Source organism: Phascolarctos cinereus, unplaced genomic scaffold (genome assembly GCF_003287225.1).
Source record: "Phascolarctos cinereus isolate Bilbo 61053 unplaced genomic scaffold, phaCin_HiC Scaffold_5;HRSCAF=322, whole genome shotgun sequence".
NCBI lineage: Eukaryota > Metazoa > Chordata > Mammalia > Diprotodontia > Phascolarctidae > Phascolarctos > Phascolarctos cinereus.
In genome coordinates, this window is record NW_027555958.1 from 291164599 (window position 1) to 291189403 (window position 24805).

Sequence of the window (24805 nt, forward strand, 5' to 3'; positions counted from 1 at the left end):
TCAACTATCATATTACTTTCTGAAAAAAGGTTGTGCTCCTCTTCCAATGACCCTACTCATCCTACTCAGTTGACCTTTGGTTTCTTTTCCAACCAAAGAGCTCACTAGCCCTAGATGCCTGTGCTACTAACAATGTATCAGGAAAGATATTTCATCTGAAAATGGTGTGGGGTATAAGCTACGGCAGTGTGAGGATACTAGCCCCACCAGGGCAATCGATCACACATGGGAATGAATGAGCAGATGTTATCTGTCCCTGGATATTTTCAGGAAGACAACTCACCATTAGCGCAACATGGTTTTCATATTCACCTACATGAAAGAAGGGATCTGGACCAAAGGGCTATGTCCCCTATCCTGTGATATGGTACCTATGGAGACATCTATGAAATTCCTCCACTTCAAAGTGCCATACTTTGACATCCTGGCTTATGAAGGTGACCCCCGGATTCTCCAAGATTATGCCAGGAGGGCACAAGCTCTGGCAGAGACTACCAAGCAAATGACTGTCTGTCAACTGAGAACCTGCCCAGCTAAACTTGGAAACACTCATCATGAGAAGGCTGGGCTCTGGACGATTAATGTTTTCAGTTACAGAAATCCACGAAGTCTATGGCGAGGCAGGGCTCTAATTAACCTTGGTTCAAAAATGCGGACCAGAATTTGCAATAGCTTCTGGGCTAAATTGAGAGGCAATAAGTATAGGAGGCAAATGCTCTTACCCCATAATAGACCAGGTCAGGGACAGAAAGTAATGGCAGGCATTGCTACCACGGTGAAGCACATTTCATTTATGACAGATTCCTTTCCACTCTAGACCCCTCAGCATCCCTCTATATTCATGCAATTCCCACCTGTGATTCAACAGACTGTTTTCAAGTTCAATATCCCCAATCTAGAAGTGACTCTTTTTGTAGCTGCCCAACTAGAGTAAAATCAAGAGTCTGGGAAGTTCATTTCTTAAAACTTATTTTAATATCCATGTCTTTCATCTGTTGGGTAAAGCCAAAACAGTCTGGCCAGGTTTAAGTTACAAATTAATACATTTGTTTAAAAAAAATTTTTTTTTTGGTAAAGTAAATGAACATTGTGGCAATGAGGGGCCATCCTTGGAGAAAGTGAAACCCATATTAACAAAGCACGTCAAAACTAGAGTCCCACTGGGTTCTTCACTAGTGACCTGATCCACACCAGAAAAGGACAGCGCTGTCTGCTTGTCTCTGGAGTGGGGTTAGCTCATCCAAGGGAAAAGGTCTTGTCCCAATACCAGCTGACCTGAGCCAGCACCATTTTTGTCCCAGATACACAATAAGGCTGAGGGTGGGGAATCTATCTTTCTGCTCCTCCCTTCAGAGTGGAGGTAGAAAAGGTAGAAGATAAAGCTCAATAGTCACAGTGGAATTACTGTAGTTTCACTTCAAAGAAAACCTAACAATTCCAGGAGCCTGAACATGCAGACTAACTGGTCCTGAAAGGAGTTAATTTTCTCTGAGGTTGAAGAGGGCAGGAAGTTAGAGGGAAGACTTAAAGATGCAGCATTTCCCCCCCAAAATGAAAACAAAGTTAAAAATGTTTTAAAGTAGAATTCAGGATCCAATCAAGTGAATCAGAATAGGAACTGGGATTCAATTACTGGAATAATTTTTTTTAAGGATCGAAGTTTCTTCCATGTCAGTGCACAAGTAGCTACCATCGTTTTTGGTTTTTTTTTTAAGCAAGGTGCTTGCTGTCAGTCTTTCAGACCCCAGGAGGGTCTCCTTCCTCGACAGCTTTTAGTGTTTATCAGGTACTTGATGAAAAACCAAGGCTAGAAGCAGAAGCAGAAGCAGAAGCAGAAGAAGCAGAAGAAGAAGAAGAAGAAGAAGAAGAAGAAGAAGAAGAAGAAGAAGAAGAAGAAGAAGAAGAAGCAGAGAGAAGAAGAAGAAGAAGAAGAAGAAGAAGAAGAGAAGGAGAAGGAGAAGGAGAAGGAGCAGAAGAAGAAGAAAAAGAAGAAGAGGAGTTGTGGGGCACTAATGATGCTGAGATCACCCCATGGTGATTCCCCATAGTGAGGGAAACAAAGTGGGCTTAGAGAACCTGTTAGTAGTGGCATCTCCCCACTCCCCCCGCCCCAATACCTACATAAAAGAAACATAGGGGTTATGAGCTGTTTGAGTGTAGTTACACTCTCTTTCCACCCTTCTGGTCTCCCTTTCCTCAGCCTTGGGGACCCTCCCCCTCCTGAATGCTGCATCTTTAAATATTTCTGGCTGAGCCCTCCTGCCACATGTTAGTAACATTCCAAGCTGGCTGCCACATGTTTGGGTTCTGGCCTCCTTCCCCCTCTTTGGGTTTAGCACTCTGGTGTTTGGAGGGCAGAGAGGGGCCATGCAGCTCCCATTTCAGTTTCCTCTCCAGTTGATCACACACCTCAGTGACAACAGGACTAAAAAGCCAGATCCAAAAGAATGTTGAGATCTGACATCTCTAATTCCCCTTGAGATCTCTCAAAAATCCATCTCATGAGTCTAAACAAGTTAGTTACAACCACAGCGCGCCGGAACGCACACACACCAGTTTGGAGGGGACAATAATGGAAAAGGAGTAGAGGAGCTTTCTGCCAAATGATCTAGCAGAGGAAAGCTTATATACTATTTAAATTTTAATGTAATTAACCAGAAACATAAAATTGTTAGTGAGCACAAAGATCATGTGAAGGAAGCTACTGATCCCTGTTACTACATTTGGCTCCCCAGCCTATTTTCTCTCTCTTTTTTTTTCCTTTTAACAGATTCAACAGATACTATATTCAGAGAATCCAAGAGGACTGCATGGGCAGACAAACCTTTATTTAAAAAAATAGCACTTCAAATAAATTAAAAGGGACAACCGTCAAGTGTTTAAATTGTGAAGAAACAGTTGAAAACCTAGAGAGACTCCTAGTTGCAGTCTTCTAACCTTATTCCTTATCTAATGGCAAAAAGCCACACACCTCTGTTCTCCCATTCAACTGATTCCCCACTGAGATGAGGGAAAACAATTGTTAACAGGAGGCCAGATGGATGAGGAGAAAGCTGCATCTGACTGGAATGGACATTTTCCACGTACCTGCTAATATGGGTTTCACTTTGCGAACAAATGTTTTCTTTCAAAAATAAAAAAGGGGACTAGGGAAGCTGTAGGTTTTTAAAAACTGAAATTATGGGGGGAGGGGAGGGGGAGAAGGGGAGAACACTAACTCTAGTGCCATCAATGGGCAATAGCAACTTTTTTTTTCCTTTGAAGTCAAACACCATCCCCAGCTGAGCCTTTGTGCTGTGAGCTTTTCAGGAGATGTTACCTAAACTTTATTAAAAGAAAAGAACAAGTTTAAATATAGACACTGGACTAGCCCAGTCTGTATTTTCAAAGTCCACATTCTTCATCAGAAGCGCTGCGTCAGGGACCCCCCCGAGTCTGCGTGTTTGCACGTTCACAGTACATGGATCCAGTTAGTTTTTGTTTTTTTCCCCCTCACTCAGAGCAGCCACACACGGCGGCCAGTGACGTGGGGACCTCAGGGCTTTTTCCTGCAGGGCCTGGCTGGCACTGCCCAAGGTTTCTTCTCAATGAGAACTGATGCTGTCATGCTCTATGGATGGGAAAAAAGCAAGAAAAAAAAGCACCTGGTACAGGTTTCATGAAATCCATTCAGATTCGCTATTCTCCGAATCCACTGCTGAATGCCATTTGTCCGCTTGTGTTGCACAGTCTTTGGCCTAGGAGTCTGTTTCAGTTTGAAGAGCTGTTATTGGACGCCCCAGAAGTCGATGCAATTGCAGCTCCAGCAGGGCTGCTTGTGGAAACTGATTTTCGGATGTGAGGAAGTAAATAGGGGTCACATGCCAGCTGCTGGACATCGATTCGATCCTCTTTTCGGTAGGCCAGGCAGCGCCGGATAAATGCCTAGAAAGGGAAAACAGCTTTGAGGAAGCCTGTTCCTACCGGAGATCCCAAGATCATCAGCCTGAGGTTTAGGAGCAACTTGTAGCCAGAACTGGAAATTCTTGAAAGAATGGGACTAGGATCTTTTTTCAAATAAAATCACTGGATGTTAAAGCTGAGATACAGAAAATGTACAGGCCATTACCTGCTTCTCTCTCCCTCCACAAAACAAAGGGGGTTGGAGGGAGAAATGCAGCCAATGCTAACCATACACCTTCCTCCCTTCCCTGCACCCCACCCCAACCCTGAGCAGCTCCCATTAAAGTAGTCACAGATGGGGGTGAATGATGCGCATTGCTGGCCTTACCCTGCTTTGGGCCCTTTACATTGGTGTCTCTATTGCAAATGGGGGTAGGTAGTCCAACTAAGGAAGAGATAACAAATGTAGTACTGTACAATTTGAGCCATCTTTGGAGTCCCCTACCAGAGCACCAATACCAGCAAACCTCCAGGAGAAGATGAAGTGGTAAAAGACACTTCAGAGAAATAACTCAAAGCCAGGAAGAGCATGTACTGATTTATGGGTGTGTTGTTTTTCCCTTTAGAATACAAGCTTTCTGAGGGCAGGGCCCATATTTACTTTCCTGTTTTATGCTGAAAGCTTAGCACAGTACCTGGCACATAGTAAATGCTTGATTGACTAAAACAGTCCTCAAACAAAAGTCCAAGGGGCAGCTAGGTGGCACAGTGGATAGAGCACCGGCCCTGGAGGACCTGAATTCAAATTTGGCCTCAGACACTTGACACTTCCTAGCTGTGTGACCCTGGGTGAGTCACTTAACCCCGACTGCCTCACCAAAAAAAAAAAGTCCAAGAAGTGGAAAGTGGGGCTTCCAGAGGACAAAATAACACAAGAAAGGGCACTAGAAGAAGCACTTAGATTAGCTTGAAAAGAAGAAAATAGGAATTTAATTATAATGTATAACCTATATCAGATTGCTTGACATCTTAGGGAGGGAGAAAAATTTTGAACTCAAAATTTAAAAAAAAAAAGGATATTGAAAATTGGAAAAAATAAAATACTGTAAAAAAAAGGTTATATAAGATCTTTGGGGAAGACAAAAAGTGAAGATTTGGATACAGGTTTTTTATGTTGAGTATCCTAATGCCACCAGTTAGGCAGGACAAGGGGAAATTCATCACATCTAGGAAGAAACCTGATGACCAGTCTTTTGGTTACTGTGTCACAAATGGAGAAAACTCACATGGGGTCACTGTTTCATGCTCACTACCTAATCAGGCTTAGGGTGGAGGGGACAAAGTAGGCAACAGTGATTTCTGCACTATACCTGTGGAGCAAATGGGACTTGCTTCTCTCAAATTTAGGTATGATGACACTATCACATATAATTGTTTCTACTGGATGTCATTAATTTACTAGATTTTCACTCTTAATTGCAGGAAAGATCTCAGTGGTTGATGGATACATTGTATCCCAAGCAAAGGAACTTAGAGAATAGATAAATTGGGGAGTAGGAGAATACCTAGATTCAATGTTGGAACTAAAAATCTCTTTGACATTAGGTTTCAAAGACTACAGTAGTTCCTAAACTTTGAGGACTGAAAAGACCCACAACATTTTTCATATTTCCTTATTCTTTGCACTCTTAAACTATTTTATTAAACCAAAACTTTTTTAGTGTGATTGATTTTTAATTTTTAGTAAAAGATCTACTCCCCCCCCAATAAACACGGAAACAAACTATTCATTTTTCTAACTGCTCATAACACATTTTCAAAAAAGAAAATTATACATGTCCATTTCATTTTTAAAAATCATATCTCTACTTGGCAAGCACATTAGGAAACTAAATACAGACAATTATCCCTGGATTTTATCACGCAACTTTCCCGATGAGCTACCTTGAATCAAGGAGATTTACTGGTGTTCTTTAATCTAGGTTGGACATTGGCCACATTTTAAGAAAAACTATAATCTTTCATTCTTAGGCAGGAGTGGGCAAGAAGAATGGGTTGTAGAAAGACTTGAAGATCTTTCATTTACTATCTGTGGCAATTTCTACCAACACAGACACCAGGCAAAAGAGGAATAGAGAAGTGCGAAAAGGTATCTCGGGAAGTCTGGTCAGATAAAGAGAGTTAAAAGTGTCTGTGGTCAGTGTTGAGTGAATCTTGTGAACAAACAATGCATGTAGGGACAGCTAGGTGGCACAGTGGATAGAACTCCGGCCTTGGAGTCAGGAGGACCTGAGTTCAAATCTGACCTCAGACACATAACACTTACGAGCTGTGTGACCCTGGGCAAGTCACTTAACCCCATTGCCCAGCTAAAACAAATAAACAAACAAAGAGAATGCATATAGTCAACTCTGGAATATGACAGTGGTATGAATAATCTGTCATTTTACATTTGGCTTTGGAGCAAAGCATAATACACAACACGGTATCTTTCCCAGCAGATTTACCTTATTATTTATGTCTGATTTAGACTAGTATTAGCATATACACTCACGGTATATATAACAGGTATGAGTGGAAGATGAATGGCAGTATAGGGGCATATGCAAGGGTTAAAAATACACTGCAGGTGATTCACATGTGGATAGTCAAGGGATCAATAGTGTCATCTATACCTGCTACATCATTCTGTAAGGGAAGCCCTTTTGTCCCATAGCACCCATAGGACACCACAAGGTCTGAGATATGCTTGAAGATAGGCCTCCTGAATTAACTGCTATTAAGACTAAGGGAAGTAGAAAGTCTTCATTCTAAACTCCTAAACCAGAGATGTCAAGCACATGGCTTGTGGGTCACATGTGGCCCATAATATTCCCAAGTGAGGCCTGAACCAGATAAAAATTTAACTGGGAACTAACAAAATAAATACAAACAAATAAAACAGAGGTAATATAATACGTGCTTTTCTAGGTTACTATGTGCCCACAGGTATTCTCATGTTTAGGGGCCCTCGTTTGTAATCTGAGTTTAACACTATTGTTTTAAACAGTCACAAGCAAAACAATCAAAGAGAGCTGGCAAGATCACTAAGCCAAGGCCTGTCTAGCTCTTCTTGCTTCTTCTATAAAGTCCTTCCTCATTACCCCAGCCCACAATGACCCTTCTGAACTCCTAAAGCACTTTGTCTGTCCTCCTCATTAGTCATTTAAGGTGTTCAATATGGTCATTTAACTTTTTTCATATCTTGGGATTATTTGATTTAGGTCTGAAAGGGGCCTTAAAGGTCATCTAGTCTAAACCCCTCATTTTGCAGATGATGAAAAACAGAAGCTCTAAGAGGTCTAAGAGGTGAAATGATTTGCCCAATGTCATATAGTAGCGGAGCCAGGATTAAGCCCAGGCTTTTTCATTATTTCATTTTCTTGCCTTTCCTATCTGACTGTGAGCCCTTCAAAGTAACACCTGAGCAGGAGAGCAGGAAATCATCTGCTGAATGAATGAACAAAACTGCCTTTCCTTTCTTTTCCCTCCCTTAGGGGCCTTCAGATTGGCTAGCCAGACACAGACTGATTTAACATTACTCATATGGGAATAATGGGGGTGAGGAAGAGGGAACAGTAGCAGGATTCATGCGTCTGCTGCCATCAACAGTAATTCATTACTGACCTAACATTTAAATAACTGTTGGAAAAATAACCAACTTGTATATCTGTTGCCATACAAGGAGCACTTCAGAGGGCAAAGTGAACATTCCACTCTTAGGAAATGTCAAGCTTACCTTTGCTTCAGGTGTCACAACTGGCTTTGGAGGGAACTGCACCTCAGTAGCTTTAAGAATAGTATTCTCTTGCAGAATGTCTTGCTGCGACTGGTTATGGCCAAAAGGCTGTTATATTTATTAAAAAAGAAAAAGAATGATTGTTAAGATGATCAGTTTAAAACATCACCATTCATTTACTGAAAAAGTTCAAGTAAAGAGAGGAGGAAAGTAACCTCTTTAAAAATGAGTTACTCAGAGGGTGGCAAAAGTCTAGAGTACAAATCCAAAGAAAACGGGGATCAGCAAACTCTCTAGTCCTGAGTGACACCCATGGACCTGAATGAAACCCATAGGGTACAGAAAAAGGATAGAAAGATGAAATACAGAACAGAAAACAGAAGTTGTAAGCAGGAAGGCAGGAGGAATTAGAGAAAGAATACTCAAAAATGAATGGTCCCAGGTGCTGCTCAACATCTTCAATAGTACCAGGTTGTTATACAATATTCTAAAAGTATAATTGCAAGCCTGAATTTTGCTTTGTACCACAGGGGGATAACAAACAGTTCTTGCCTTATAAGCCCCATACTAACAGCAGCACTGCTATGTTACATGAGAAGGGAAATGATAAGCCTCACCATTCCTGGGTATTCCTCCCATTTTACAGAAGGACAAAAAATTAAAGGGAAAGTTGGGGAGTTAAAGAGGATGATAGAATCTTAATTAAGTGCTTGATTTCATCATTATCATTCAAAAAGACATTAAGAGATTAAAGGGATGTGTTATACAAAAAGAAATGTAGAAACAGCCTGCTGCCCTCCAGCTCCTGGTCTAAAAAAGATGCCATGGTCTAATGGACCAAACAAAATGGGTGTGAGCTACAAAACTGGACTTCTAGTCCTGCTAAGTAGCTCTACGATCTTGAGCAAATCACTTCAACTTTTTGGGTCTCATTTTCATTGTGATATTCTATGACTCTGTGTGTGTGTTGTGTGTGTGTGTGTGTGTGTGTGTGTGTGTGTGTGTGTGTGTATGTGTGTGTGTGTGTATGATATAGAGCGCCAAATATAAATATATAACTGCATGTTACAACATATAAGTCTTCTAAAAAATCAATGTTATCTATAGCAGGGAAGAACAGTCAGCAAATACAGTGATTGTATTTCTGTTTACATTTCTATTCCCAAGGTTAATTACTGATTTAATTAGGGCTCTTTGCCTTGATCAAAGGCACAGAGGTATGATGAAGATGAAAGTGTTTTCTGAGCCAGGCTCCCCAGTATGGAAACTTGTGACATATTTATTTATTATGGTTTTCAATCAAGAAAATAGTCTTTACTGGTTTGGCATGTGTAAACTTTGGGGATATAAAAAGCTCTCACTCTAACCACAATGTTAAATTTATTATATACTTGAAAAAAAACCCCAATCTTTCATAAACAATCCTTTCTGTTCTTCTTTGCAAATGGAAATGATGGTGTTTATTGACGTTTGACAAGTTCATAATAACAAAAAAGAAAAATTTTAAAATAAAATAAATTTACAGAAATACAGATAAAAGTTCTAGCTCCTTCAGGAAAGATTCTTAGGACCAGAGGGTAGAAGGAGCTGCCAGTATTTAGTCACCTGAAGCACAAGCAATTAAAAACAGTCCACAGTCTCCTCTCCCAACTTGGGAACAGCCAATTTTTCAGGATGTGGTTTGGAGAAAGAAGGGAGGGAAACAACCACATGTGCATATTCTCTTCCTCAATTTTGAGGTATATTATTTGTGATTGATTTATATAGGTTGTATTACCTCCAAGTATTTATTTTGGAGAATTACATAAAATCTTTTTTTTTTTAAATGAAGGTATCAACTAAACTTAAAAACAGTACATCACATGTGAAACCTTTGAGGAAACTGTACAGACTAATCAGAAAGGATTCTAAATCCTAGGATACCAAATTTGTAAATGTAGAATTCAACTGAAAAAACATTTCTTAAGGGCCTACTCCTCAATGAAAGGATAAGGCATAGGACAAAGCAACAGGAATACAAACAGAAACAAAACAGTTCTTGCCCTCCAGAAGCTTACACTTTCCTGGAGACATACAAAATATAAATGAATACAAAATAACCTGAAGAGGGCAAGCACGCCAACAACTGGGGATGATCAAGGAAGGCTTCGAGGTTGAAGTGGAACCAGAGACAAGCCTTGAAGGCAGATGATGATTTTGAATGGAGGAGATGAGGAAGGAAGGACAGAGGACAGCTTGTGTGAATGCTCAGAGGCAGTCAAGCATTTATTAAGTACCAAATATGTACTCAGTGATAAAGATCGGAAGGCCTCGTTCAGAGAAATAGCTAGCAGCTCAGCTGACCTTGAACGCTAAGTGCATGAGGACGGAGGATGGTAGGGTATATCTTGTGAAGTAGGTTGGAGTCATCTTGTCAAAGGACTTAAAGGCCAACTAATCAATCAACAAGTACTTATTAAACACCTACTTAATGTGGGCCTGACAATCATTCCAGACTCTGAGGGTATGAGTAAAAAGAATTGGAAATCCCTTCTCCAAAGGAGCTTACAAGTCTACAAGGAAGAGAACTCCATAAACATATACAACATAAATATTAAGTGAATAAATAAAAACACGTACAAAGACTGGAGAGGTAGGCTGGAGTCATATTGAAGTAATAGGGAGCCACAGAGCTGGGGGTAGGATCGAATTGGTCAGAACCGAGCTTTAGGAAAATCACTTTCGTAGCTGTGTGTAGGATGAGATTGGAGTAAAAAGAGGCAGGGAGTCCAATTAGGAAGACATTATAATACTCCAGGCAAGAAGTACGAGTGTCTTAACTAGAATGGTAACTCTATGAGAGCAGAGAAGGATTTGAATACAAGAGATGCTGAGGTAGAAATGGCAAGATGTAGCAAGTGACTGCACATATGGATGAGAAAGAATGAGGACTCGAGGATGACAGTAAGGTAATGAACTTTGGTTTCTGGAAGGATGGTGTAGTGCTTTAGTTCAGAAGAGGAATGGGTTTAGGGGAAAAACAAAGCATTTTTTTATAAACATATTGAGTGTAAGGTGTCTTAAGGAACAATCAGTTTGAAATGTTCAGTAAAAAGGCGGTGATGTGGGACTGTAGTTCAAGAAAAAGTCTACAGGAGTGTGTGTATCTATCTATCTATTATATAGATAGATTGCAGATACAGATACAGATGTAGATATAAGATATATATATTTGGGAGTCATGTGCAAGGAGATAACTGGAGCCATGGTAGCTTATACAGTCAAAGCTAATGAAAAAGAGAACATTGAGAGAAAAGTGGCCTGAGAAACAAGACTTGGTGTACACTTATCATCCAGAGATACTGATAATGATCCAGCAAAGGAGAATGAGAAGTAGATAGAGAAACGCCACCCCAAAGTGAGCCTGAGCTCCTCCAGAATTTGTGCAGACAAAAAAAAGATCACTTTTTTTTTTTTGCCAGTCAGTTACATTTACTAGGCACCTTAAGCTAGAGGATCATTGCCTATTCCTTGATTACTCAGAAAGCAATTCTAAAACAGTTTAGTTTTCTATGGATTCTACCTTGTAAGAACTAATGATCTTCAAGTCATCCTCCTACAGAAAATTCAGGCAAGAGACAGTTCCATGGCCTGAATGGTACTGGTAACCAAAGTCCATGCTGTGCACCTGTCCCTCAGATGCAGATGAATGTTCATATTCCTTACCTTCCTTCCATAAAGACACTGGTAGAAGATCACCCCCACTGACCAGACATCAACTTTATTGGAGATCTTTGGTGGTTCCTTCCCAACCACAAAGCACTCTGGTGGCAAATACCTGATAAAAGAAAAGTAAGAGAGATTCTTAAAAAATAATTGTGCCAAACTAAGACGTTCAATCAAGAAGATACCTTTTATTTTTTAAGAAAAGGTGAGAAGTCAGGTTGCTATAATATATATTAACAACCAATCAATCAATCAATATTTATTTAAGCAGCTACTAAATGTCAGCCACTGAGGATACAAGTACAAAAAATGAAAATTGCTACTCATTTAATGAGTTTGCAATCTAAAGGTGGATAATCAGAATAAATATAAAGTTAATAAATACAAACATATACACAGTAGTTAAATAAAAGGTGGTTTGACAGGGAAAATACTAGCACTTGGGGTTGGGGTGAGGAAACAATTCCTGAATCTTAAAGGGAGAAGGAAGCACACTGCAGGTAAAGGGAAAGATCATGGCAAAGACACAGAAAATCATATGATGACAAAGAGAAGGCCAGTTTGGCTGGATAAGAGTATGGGAGGGGAAGTAATACAGATGAAAAGAAAGCTTGGGGCCACATTGTATAGTGTAGGGTTTTAAAAACTAAACAGAGGAGCTGACATTTTGTCCTGGAGGTCAGAGTAAGCCGCTGGGGTTGGCTGAGTAGGGAAGTTATATGGTCAGATCAATACTTAAGGAAAATTACCTTCACAATACTGTGGAGAATGGACTGGAGTGGAAGAGAGATTTGAAGTAGGAAGACAAATCAGGAAGCTGTTAACAATAATCTAGCTGAGAGGTGATGAGGGTCTGAATTATGGTGGGAACTGTATGAGTACAGAGGTCAATTAAGGGATGAAGTCGAAAGCCAAACTGAAAATAGTTGAGGAGTAAGAGAATAGGAAATAGAAGCAATGAGTGTAGATAACTTTTTCAAGGAATAAAGGTGAGAAAGGGAGATCAATATAATATTTATAGGCTGAGGGAAACAGTGGGGCTAGAGAAGATTTTTAAGGATGAGGCAGACTGGTCATGTTTGAAGGTGGTAGAGATAGAGCCAATAGATAAGGAAAAACTGAAGATTCAAGAAAGAAGGGAGATGGGGCAGCCAAGTGGCTCAGTGGATAGAGCACCGACCCTGGAGTCAGGAGAACCTGAGTTCAAATCTGACCTCAGACACTTAACACTCAATAGCTGTGTGATTCAGGGCAAGTCACTTAACTCTAACTGCCTTACCCCGAAAAAACAAAATCAAAACAAAACAAAATACACAAACAAAAAAAATGAAGAAGAAAAAGAAGAAGGAGGAGGAGGAGGTGGAGGAGGAGGATGGTTGAGGATACAACTTGCTAGAGAAGTCAGGAGGAGTTGTTTATATTTAGAGGAGGCAGCCTGGGCCGGGACAAGGGCTAACTCTGTCAGAGACTGGGCAAAAGGAGTATAAAGTGGGAGATGATGTCAAGGGATTCTGAGAGGAAGAAAACAGAAGAAGACTTCATGTCAAATGGTCTCTTTTTTCCCCCAGTAACTTTCTCTAGAAAGTTTCTCTTTGATTCTTTTTTTTCAATAACTTTTCCAACTGATGGGCAATCCTCAGTTTCCAGGTTTAGCTACAACAAAGAGATGCCATAAATATTTTTGTACGTGTCCTTTTCTTCTTTCTTCGATCTCTTTGGGATACAGGCCTAACAGTAATATTGTTAGGTCAAAGAGTACGAAAGGTTAGTGACTCTGGGGAGTATAGCTCTAAATCACTTTCCAAAATGGCTGGACTAATTCACACTACATTAGTGTGTCTATTTTGCTCTTAGCCCTTCCAATAGTTGTCATTTTCCATTTTGTATTATCCTTGCCAATCTGATGAGACAGAACCTCAGAGTTGTCTTAATTACCAGTTCCCTTATTTTTAGTGACTTAAGAGAATTTTTTGCATGTTTTCTGAGAGCTTACATATCTTCATTTGAGAGCTGTCTATTCATATCCTCCAGCCATTCATCTACAGGAAAATCTCTCATTTTTATGTATTTGCATTGAATCCCTATATATCTTGCTATCATACCTTTATCAGAGAATCCTGCAACTCTACTCTCCCCCTACAATGAAGTTTGTTTTGCTCCTGAATCTTCCCCACATCAATCTTCCCCCTTAAACCTCTTTCTGACCCCATTTCCCTGTTGAGTTAATGTATACCTACACTTAAACTATGAGTATGTATGTGTCTGTTCAAATAAGAGGTTCCCCTAATGACTAATCACCCACCCCTTTCTCTATACTTGTATACTATTCTTCTCATGCATACAAATAAGAAATACTAAATTCTTTCCTTTTTCCCCCACTTTTCTTCCCTAGTGTAGTGTTGTTGTTGTCATTTCCTTTTCTTTCCTCTCTTAAGTTCATTGAGACAGAATACTCCCAGGACCTTTGTCTTATAAAACTGCTTCTATTAGGTCTTAAATGTATAAGGGTTATGAAAGGACATCTGTTTTTTCTTCTACTGTGAGAATGTAAGCATTTCATCACCATACAGCCCTTCCAAATATAAAGGCTTTTCTAAGTTTTTCTTAATTCCTATGCTTGTATTTCACAATTTTTACTAATTTCTAGTCGTTTCATCAAGAATGCTTCAAAATTCTCTTTTCAAATTTTTCCCTGTAGGAACATATTCAGATTTGTAGGAAAAGTTATTATTGGCTGTAAACTTTTATCTTTTGTTTTTCTGGAATATCAAACTCCAAGATTTCCCCTCTTCTAGAATAGCAGCTACTAAGTCTTGCAAGATTCTGACCACGGAATTCCTTGGTTCCTGAACTCTTTCTTCCTTGCTGTTTGCAGTTTTGGGGGGTAATGGAGGAAGAGGAGAGGGCAGACCTATAAGCTCTGGATTTTAGCTATGACACTCTTGGGAATTCTCATTATGGGGTTTCCTTCAGGAGAAAAGGAATGTATTCTATTTTCACTTTGCCCTCTGGTTTTAATAGATCTGGACACTTTTCATTTATGATTTCTTGAAATATGGCATCTAGGATTTCTAGGGTCATGGTCTACAGGTCATCCAATGTTCATTAAATTCTTTCTCCTCAGTCAATCAACTAGCATTTATTAGTTACCTACTATGTGCTAGGAATTGTGCTAAATGCTAGGATTAGAAAGAAAGGCAAAAAATAGTCCCTCCTCTCAAGGGGCATAGAGTCTAATGGAAGAGACTGCATGCAAACAACTATGTAGAAATAATCTATATACAGAACAAACTGGAGACAGTCAGCAGAGAGAAAGCATTAGAATTAAGAGAAGCTGGGGAAGGCTTCCTGTAGAAGGTGGGATTTTAGCTGAGACTTGAAGGAAGCCAGGAAGGCAGAAATGAGAAAGGAGCATTGAAGGTATAGGAGATAGCCAGTAAAAATGCTCAAAGTTTGGAGATGGAGTATCTTGTACAGAGAGCAGCAAGGAGACAAATGTTCCCAGATTGCAGAGTATGCAGAGAAGAGCAAAAATACCGAAAAGACAGAACGGGATTGGTTTATGAAAGGCATTAAAAAACAGATAAAGACTTTAACATTTGATTCTGGAGGTGATAAAGAGCCATCGGGTTTAGTGAATAGAGAGATCACAGTCAGGCCTGCACCTGACTAATTTGACAGCTGAGTAGAGAATGGATGAGACTGGAGGAAGACTCTTGAAAGACCCAACCAGCAGCCTATTACAAAAGTCCAGTTATAGGTGAGGAGGGCCTTCATCAAAGTGGTTGCAATGTCAGAAGAGAATAGACGGGTAATACAAAAGAAACATACAAAGGTATGTTTCTACCTACAAAGGTGGAAAAAACAAGACTCAACAACTGATTGGATTGTGTGTGTGTGTGTGTGTGTGTGTGTGTGTTTGTGTTTAAGAGAGTGAGTAGAGGATAACACCTAGGTGACAAGTCTATGTGGCTTGGGAGGATGGTAGTACCCTTTCCTGAACCTGTTTTTTCAATCAGCTGTCTTTGGGGGGGGGGTCAGGGAGGCAATGTGGGTTAAGTAACTTGCCCGGGGTCACAAAGCATCTAAGGCTGGATTTGAACTCAGGTCCTTCTGAATCCAGGGCCAGTGTTCTATCCACTGTGCAATCAGTTACTTTTAGTAGCAAATACTTTATTTTAAAATTTTTTTCAAGCTTTCAATTTCGTTGTAACATTGCTTGTTCACCGTCACCAATTTTACTTTATTCTAATTTTTAGAGAGTATGTTGCTAGCATGTTGTTCTACCTTCTGTTCTAAACTATTTATTTTCCTTCCAATTTCTTCCATCAGAGCTTTCTATTTCACTTATAATTTTGCTTTTTATCTCCTACTTCATTCTCTTCCAGGTACTCATGTAATCCTTATGACTCAGCTATTTTTTTTCTCTGAGGTTCTGCTTATACCTACTGTGGAACTATTTCTTGGGAGTCTATGGATCCAAAACAGTTCTTCAGAGTTTTCAGTGTTTTTTGCTTTCTCTTGTATCCAATTTCAAATATTGATTCAGGACTTTAAAGTAAAGCTAGGCTTAGCCCCCTCCACACTTTTGAGTGGAGTGGTTGGGACTTTGTTTGGTCCTGGATCCCAGCTGGTGATTTCTATCTTCATGACTGGTACTACGAACTTTCGTCATCCCCGAGATGCTCCAGCCCTATATCTACTGTAAGGGCACTAAGGGTTTCCCTATGACCCTGGAGTGCCCTTGACCATTCCCTCCAATCCTTCTGTTCCAGGCAGAGAAGACTCTAGGTTTGTCCTGGACTGTCTCTGATTCACATGGGCAAGCTTCTGCCTTCTTTATCTGAGCCTATGTTGGCTTTTCTAGGAGAACTTTCCCAGTTCCCACAGGTTTCTGGGTGTCTTTTTCTGCAATGCTGGGCTGGAAAGGGTGCTTACTGAATCTTTTCTTTTTGGATTTCTTGATGGTTATTAAGTTTGGTGCTCTCTGTAGATCTTTTCTAGAGCGCTCGTGAGAGCTAGGCTCTTCTGCCATCTAAACTGCAAGTAGTCACCTCATTTATTCATTTAGACAACCATCATTTATTATGTGCCTACTAATTGTAAGACACTGTGTGTCTAAGATAAACAGAGATTTGGGAGATTCCAGGCAACCAAGACCTCTTTTTCTCTCACCCAATAACCTCTTTCTGGCTCATGCCTCACCACCACTGCTGGGAATACATGCTACATCAGTACTTTCACCCACTCTCCCCAACTTTGATAAATTTTACTTTAGGAGTCGTGTGATGAGAGACAGTCACCACATTTTCAATCAATAACAAATATCCAGAGAGCAGAAATTCTCAAGAAATTTTAGGATGGCCTTATTCTGTAAGCACTGTTTCTTTAACTTTAGTTCTACTGAAGCCTTGCCCCTTCGGAATTCCAAAGGTTTCAGCCCTGAGGTCAATCCAAACCTTCTGTTCAGGTCTACTACCATGACTCACAGACTCACAAAATGTTTGAATTAGAAAAAATTCAATCCTTTAATTCAAAGCCCTTACTTTACACATGAGGACACCAAGACCGATAAAAAGTGATGTGACCTACCCACGATTACCAACTCAAGGGCAGCAGAGTATGAAAGAATGAGAAAATACAGGTTCTAACCTGTATCTCTTAAATCTAACCCCTGTGTTCTTTTTGTCTGATGCCATTTCAAACCATGCTCCTCCTTTGGTTAAAACAGTGGAAAGAAATACAATCACAAAGATTTCTAAAGCCCATTGTCAGAGAGTGCCATACATTTTTCCACTTTAAAAGTGAACTGGCACTTTAACAGAAGGCCAGTGAAGCAAGTTAGAGAGCCAAACAACAACATTTTAGGCCACCACAAGTAGTACAATGCAACTCAACTTTGGTCTGAATTCCTAACACTGGCCACTACGGAGACTAGACAGCTAACCACACTAAATTATATGGTATGGAAGGTAGGTGTTCATTGGCAGTCCAAAGACCAAACAAATAAAGATCCATTCACTTCTGAGAGGCTTGATTCAAACTGCAGCTGGAATTTGGAATTCAGAAGATAAAGGATCAATGTAAACAAATTTCAAAAATTCATATACTAAGTCAACTCTTAACACTCCCAAATACTGGACTACTACAAAATCCTAAACAAAGTTATTTTCCAAATCTGGAATTTCTAGCTTGATTTCTGAACTAATATGTTTCCTTGTATTAAAAAAGTAAGTTTCAAATATTCAGAAGGAGAATTTTCTTTCTTAAAATTAACTTTCTCCCTAGCTAAGGCCTTTAATTACCTTATAATTTTTACAATTTTGCAACAAAAATCTTTACCCAAAACAAACATTGTAGAATCCAAGAGACAGGGAAGAAGGTGAAAAGGAAAAAAGGAAGGCAGAAAGTAGAAAAACAGAAAACAGAAAAAAGTAATAGAAAGCAGAAAAGAGTACAAATACAGTTCTCTTAGAAAAAGAAATACATGCACCAATGACCAAGCCTGTCCCTAAAGAAGAAAAGGAAAATACAGCTCCTTCCCTTCTTTGGTAGAGGTCTATCAGTATGGAATGATGAATAATTTGTAAGATTTGGTGGTAGCTTTGCTGAACTACTTCCCCACTCCCCATCACTATTTTTTGTTAAGAGGTATGACTTGCTAGGTTGGGCAATGGGGATGGATATATTTCAAGATGATGGGAATGCAAGATGATAGCAACAAAAAGGATAAATAAAATATTTTTTAAAATATTATTTCAACTTTAATTTCTCTTCTAATACCTAGCTTACAAATGATTTAAAAGAGGAGAAGAATGAATTTATCTAAATACAAATCCACAGGACATTGACAAACTCTTCAAAATAAGCACCAAGACAAAAAATATCTTGGCTGCTACAGTGGAAAGTACACTACTAGACTTTGAGTCAGAAGTCCTAGGTTTAAATCCCAGTTCTACTGGTTACTAGCAGCAGAAAAGTCACTTAAGCATTCTGAACTTCAATTTCTTTAATTGTAAAATAGTCAATAAAACTTATCAATACTACAAAAACAAAAAATGCTTTATAGACTATTGTAGCACTCTATTAGCTATTCAACTCCATATAGCAAAAAGACTCCCCATTATTTTTTGTGGGCATATAGCCCACTAGCATAAAATAATATTTATGGGAGCATAAATTTAAGGCTGGAAGAAATCTCAGAGGGCATCAAGTCCAAGCTCCTCATTTTACAGAGGAAGTCGAGAAATAGAAAAGTTAAGTGACTGCCTAATAAGGATCTCTGTCATAACAGATGTTAACCTATCCGAAGCAATTATTATTCCTTGTTATTCTTAATTTTTATAAAAAATTCTTATTAAGACTGCTTAATATTTATCTCTCTTCAAATAGCATATCTACAGAATTACTGGTCTAAACACTAAAACTCATTTTCTTTTCTCATGATTCAAATTATTCCAAAAGAAACTCATATTGAAGGCTTAATACCTTTAAAATAAAAGGTAAAAACCAATTTCTAGAATATCTAAGAGCAGATATTTCTGAGCAGACTTAACTAACAATGACAAGAACACCACCACAATGAATAAACATATTGAAAATGCTGCTTCTGTTTTTGACCTGGCATTCTGCAATCTTATTTAATAACAAATTTTTACTGTAGGTTCTTTATGCACATACGCTTGAGCAAAATTAGTCCAAAAAAATAAAAGCCTCATTTGGAGTGATAGTTTAGGGAGAAAGCGCTACCCGTGAATAGTGAAGGAATAAGGAAAGGGAAACAGAGATAAAGCCAAAGCTAGCTCCTCCAGTATGCCATCTAAAAAGAAGGCAAAAATCAGAGACTGAGGTAGAAGGTAGAGCCTGATCCCAGCACTGCTGCATGCCAGGGCTGTGGAAGAAGGACACAAAAAAGCCTGGAAACCAGCAACCCCACCAGAACTGTGATATGGTGGCAGCAGTGACAAGCAGATTACAGAAGTGATAGGATCAGAGTCTAGCAAACCTATTCAAGAATCCAAGAGAGGGCAAAATCTGCCCTGAAACAAACTACCAATCCATAAACTGAGGCTGGAGACACTAAGCAGAAAACATGATACCATATGACACTGCAAAAGAAGTATTAAGTAGACCCTCCAGAAAAAAAGAATGGCTTACCCAAGAAGACTCCAAAGTGGATGGAAGAAATGAAGCAAGAGATACAAAATGAAATTAAAGCTCTTTTGGAAAAAGATTGGAGGGAATAAACAGTTTAAAGCAGAAGGCTGAAAACATGACCTAAGTAGCAGACTTCCCAAAAAAAGGAAAGAAGTAAATGGAAATCAATGATTCCATGAGACAAGAAATATATACAGTCAAAAGTTTACTGAAAAATTGGAAGAATATGTGAATTAATCCATCTACCACCAAAAACAACTAACTAAGAGAAGAGGTCAAGGAAAGATAATTTACCAATAATTAGACTCCTTAAAAACTATGGCCAAGCAAAAAACTCGGACACTATATTTTAGGCAATCAGAAAACTGCACAGAACCATTAGAATTAAATGGTAAAGTAAAAACAGAAAGAGCTCACCAATCACCTCCTGACAGAAATCCTAAATTGAATACACCTAGGAACACAATGTTACAGTCAAAATTCAGAGCTTCCAGGTCAAAGAAAAAGATTTTTTTAAAAGGTTTAAGATCTGAATTCCTTTTTGTGAGATTAGATAGATTTTTTGTTAGATAAGTAAAGTTAAGATAAGACACAGCCCCAGCTTAGGCAATGAGAATCACAAGAATTACACATATTATTTATCTCTGCATGACACTTTTACAAAAACTAACCATATGCTAGGGCAAAAAAACCCTAATAAACAAATTCAGAAAAGCAAAAATATTAAGCATACCCTTTACTGATCACAACACAACAAAAACTTTTTAATCAACAAAGGGAACTTGGAAAAAGGATTCTAACTTAAATGGTAACCAAAGAGATCAAGGAGGAAAATGGCTCATATGTACAAAGAAATTTACAGAACCTATTTTTATGGCAGCAAAAACAAAACAAAACAAAACAAAAAAAACAAAAAAAAAAAAACCTAGAAACTAAGGGGGCATTGATCTACTGGGGAAATGACTAAATAAATTATGCTATATGAGTGTAAATTAATATTACAGGACCAAAAGAAATGGCAAAATAGATGGCTTCAGAGAAAACTGGTATGGTCTTATATGAACTGATGCAAGCAGAACCATGGGAACCAAAAACTCTCATTACAAAAAGCAAAAGGGAGCTCGAGAGAGAGAGAACAAGAGAGAGAAAGAAATTAATGAAATGGGCAGGCAATTAAAAAAGAAAAAATTTTTTTAAAAAATTTAAAAACCAAAGCAAACACACATACGCAAAGAAATTTTTTAAAAAGATGAATTCATAAAATTAATAGCTTTATTAAAAAATCTGATATTTTTTAAAAGGAGAAAAACCAAGTTACCATGTCACTCCCCTACTTAATCAACTCTTATGGCTACCCATTTACCTCTAGGATAAAATATAGACTCCTTTATCTAGTTTTTAAAGTACTTTAGAACCTGGAACTCTAATCCTACCATATTGGAATTCTGTTTTTCATCCATAACACATCTCTGGAATGCACTTCGTCTTTACTTCTGCCTCAAAAACGTAGCTCTCCTCCTTGAAGACTCAGTTCAGGTTCCATCCTTCTACATCAAAGGTTCCCAAACTTATTTGGCCTGCTGCCTCCTTTTTAAAAAAATTACTCAATGCCACCCTGGAAATCTACTTTCTTTAACCCTTTAATGGTTTTTTAAAAAAAAAAATGTGTCATTTCAAAAAATATAAAATATATATATTTTTAAATGACACATGCAAAATTTAATAATTTATTATAAATTTGTGGGTTTTTTCCTGCATTGAAATTTCGATGACACAATATCATGTCATGTGACCGTACAGTTATCGTATTGTAAACACGTGATTACGCACGTACATCCCTGCCAATGCATGTAGAACTTCCCACCTGCCAACACTTGCTTGTTAAGAACTGTGGGCAGACTTGACCACTGATAGGTTATAACTTGCATTTTGTGTGTTTATGTAGAAAATAATGTAATTAATTGCTGCGACTTTAACTCTACTATATACCAGATGAAACATGTATGAATGGTTTTTCAAAATTTTCTTACATTTTCTTCTTTCCTTATGCTTCTACTGCCCCCTTAATTTTATTCAACACCTCCTCCCAACTGCACCGGAGGCTACTACTGCGGCCCTCGGCCCCCCATTGTTCCAGCACCTTCCTGGAGGGCAGTACTGCCCACTTTGGGAACCCGTGTAAAAATCTCTATGAAGCTTTTCCTAATCCCCCTTACTTGCTAGTGACCTCCTTAACAAACTATTTCATATATATCTATTTTGTAATTGTTCATTTTATATTTATGTCATATATATATTTATACATTTGTTCTTTTGTCCACTAGCTTATATGTTCCCAACAAGTAAAGACTGTTTCACATACAAGGTTTTTAATGCTTGTTCACTGACTGACTTCAGAAAAATGATGACGCATGCTTCCACAATCTCTCGGCAGAAAGGTGACTAACAGTGCATAATGAGACGCAGATTTTCAGGTTTGTTAACGTATTGTTTTGTTTCACTTGGCCGTATTTATTTCTTCCAAGGAACTGCTTCTATTTGGGGGGCTTGTGAGAGATGATTAGTAATGATAGTGATAAAAGAGAAAAAAGAAAAGTATGCCAAAGGAACATTACAAAATTCTGCTATCATAATATTAAATGTAATGTACATTTAAAAAATTTAACTACATAATCGTTCACATTTCATATATAATCCTCTTTTCTGGTTTGGGTTTTGTTTGTTAATTTGTTTGGGTATACTGAAATGTCCATGTGTTAGGCTTAAGTTGATAATAAAAAAGAAATTTTTAGAAAATCACAGTGACAGTAGGGGTTGGGGTAGAGGTTGGGGGGTGGAGGAGATCTTCACAGCCTCTCTGATAGCCTAGATTCATATGCAACAATCACACATAAGCATGCCTCTGCTGTAAGAGATGATGAATAAAAGTAATCAGAGAAATAAGGCAAGATATGTATGAATTGATATGGAGAACTTATGCAAAGAAAAGTAAGCAGAACCAGGAAAACAATTTATATTGTGACCAAAATATTGTCAAGGAAAACACTGAAAGTCTTCATAATTCTGACTAATAATGGGCTGATGATGAAGCATGTCTTTTTTGTGTTGTTTTTGTTCAGGTATTTCAGTTATTTCTGACTCTTTGTGACCCTATTTGCGGTTTTCTTGGCAAAGATACTGGAGTGGTTTGACATTTCTTCTCCAGATCATTTTACAGATGAGGAAACTGAGGCAAATGGGGTGAATTGACTTTCCCAGGGTCACACAGCTAGTAAGTGTCTCAGGTCTTCCTGAGTCCAGGCCCAGTGCTCTATCTACTGTGCCATCTAGCTGCTTCATGTCTCTTGTATCTTGGCAAAAAGGTGGTGGACTACAGGTACAGAATGAGCTATATGCTTTCAGACATGACAAAAGTATGTGCTTATTTTGCTTAATTGTATTTGTTATAAGGGAAGACTACTGGTGTGAAGTAAGGGGAGTAATAGTGAAGTGACAATCATAGTTTTCAAAAGAGAAACAAAATTTTTTAAAACAAGAAAAAGATAAAAAGGGATTGACAAAAGCCTATACCCAAAGAGCAATGTGCCTTGCACCCTATGAAAAGGCAGAGGCATACAATCTCTAACTCTTCATCCAATTGTACTGTCTTTTTTTCCCAAGGGTACATGGAACCCAAAATTCACTTCTGATCTTCCTATTTCTTAGGATCAGAGTTGAGAATTATATGCAATTTTAAAATAAATACCCTGATGACACAACGGATGCTCTCTCTCTCCCTCTGCAATGTTTACTCCAAAGGAATGACTCTCTAACTGCCGAATTGCAAGCACTGTGATAATTGGGTAAAAGAGATATTTTTGGCTATATAGTGCTCTTGGTGTCTCTCAAATTATGTCATATAAACAATAACATTCTTCCACTTATTAATGCCAATCCAAAAATTATGACATAAGTAAATTATCTGACTTGATACTAAAGAAAACATATTTCATCAAAATACCTGCCAAAGCAGGGAAGAAAATAAGACAAATTTACAGAATAAGAAAAAAACCAAAATTGTATTTCAGTAGATAGTAACTACATGAACAGGAGAGATTTGCTTGACTTGGGCTTTTTTTTTTTTTGCCAATTACCAGAGTCAATTATTATTTACAAATGCTTTAGTCAAACAAGTTAATGGTCCCACTTATTTTTTAAAGCCCGCTTTAGCACAATCATGACACTTACCAGTAAGTACCAGCACCCTGTGATGTTAGCTCCATACCATCAACTGAATTGTAACTATCATCATCCATAATCTTAGAAAGACCAAAATCTGTGATTTTTATCTCTCCACATGCTGTACCATTTACTAGAAGAATATTACCTAAAAAGAACAAAAACACTATAAGTAACAAGGAACAAAGATTAAAAGAAAAATTCACACAAGTGACAAGGGGATAATTATACCAAAATTCGTACAAAAGTGAAAATGTGACTCCCTTAAAGAAAGCTATTAAGACATTTAAATGCCTGGTGGCAGATTTTTATTTTCCAGGTAAATGAATAAACAAGCTATCTATAGATCTGTCATTTCTCTGCCAAAGCAAAGTACAATTGTAAATTTGGTCAGAAGGCGTTAGATTTTCACATTAACTTTCAACAAATCTCTTTAAACCAAAAGGATTGTTTGGAGGAAGATTAAGGAAACACATAAAATGGAATCAAAACTAGTACAACAGTGACACCTAGTGCTCCTATGAGAAGTTTGAGAAATATGGTGAATATGATGCTAGAAAAAAAATCCCAGGACACCCAAAAGAAAAAGTCACTAAGTTACAATCCTATTTTGTGTTCTCTAGATCATGTTCTGACATTGAGGTATGCGATCTATGATGCAGATATCTGGAAAAAGACTAGAAATTAGAAAAAGTGGTGACTCTGGCTCAGGAAAGGAGGTGAATGGGAATTGCTCTATGAACTCCAAACAAAATAGCTACTGAAATATATATGGAGCCAAATGAAGATTTCTAAAGGAAATGTGAGTGGAAAAAAATAGTATACCACAGGATAGGGAGAAATACATCTAAGCTACATGTATTCTATCTCTCTTTGGTGATGAATGTAATGTCTCTGCCCTTTTGTAATGATTATTGAAGTTAGTCTGCTCTAGGCTGACTCAAACTAGGAATGCTCAGAAAAAGCACTACTGTTTAGACATTCCCCAAGAAGACCTAAAAATGGTAGAAAATGCTTCTAGAGAATAACAGGAAGAAGAAAGTTGGAGTCAGCTAAAGTTCCTTA

At 38.3% G+C, this 24805-nt stretch overlaps 1 protein-coding gene across 4 annotated transcripts in view; it reads right to left on the reverse strand.

Annotated features, from left to right (window-relative positions):
• Positions 1-2787: 2787 nt before the first annotated feature.
• TLK2 (tousled like kinase 2) overlaps positions 2788-24805 on the reverse strand; it is a 159440-nt gene continuing 137422 nt past the window's right edge. For all 4 annotated transcript variants that reach the window (XM_078155945.1, XM_078155946.1, XM_020997511.2 and 1 more), the window contains 4 exons: positions 23750-23888; positions 11366-11477; positions 7661-7768; positions 2788-3924 (listed from right to left, as the gene is read on the reverse strand). In XM_078155945.1, coding sequence (XP_078012071.1) covers positions 3751-3924; positions 7661-7768; positions 11366-11477; positions 23750-23888 — 533 coding nt within the window. In that variant the 3' untranslated portion in view covers positions 2788-3750. The remainder of the gene's footprint in view (positions 3925-7660; positions 7769-11365; positions 11478-23749; positions 23889-24805) is intronic.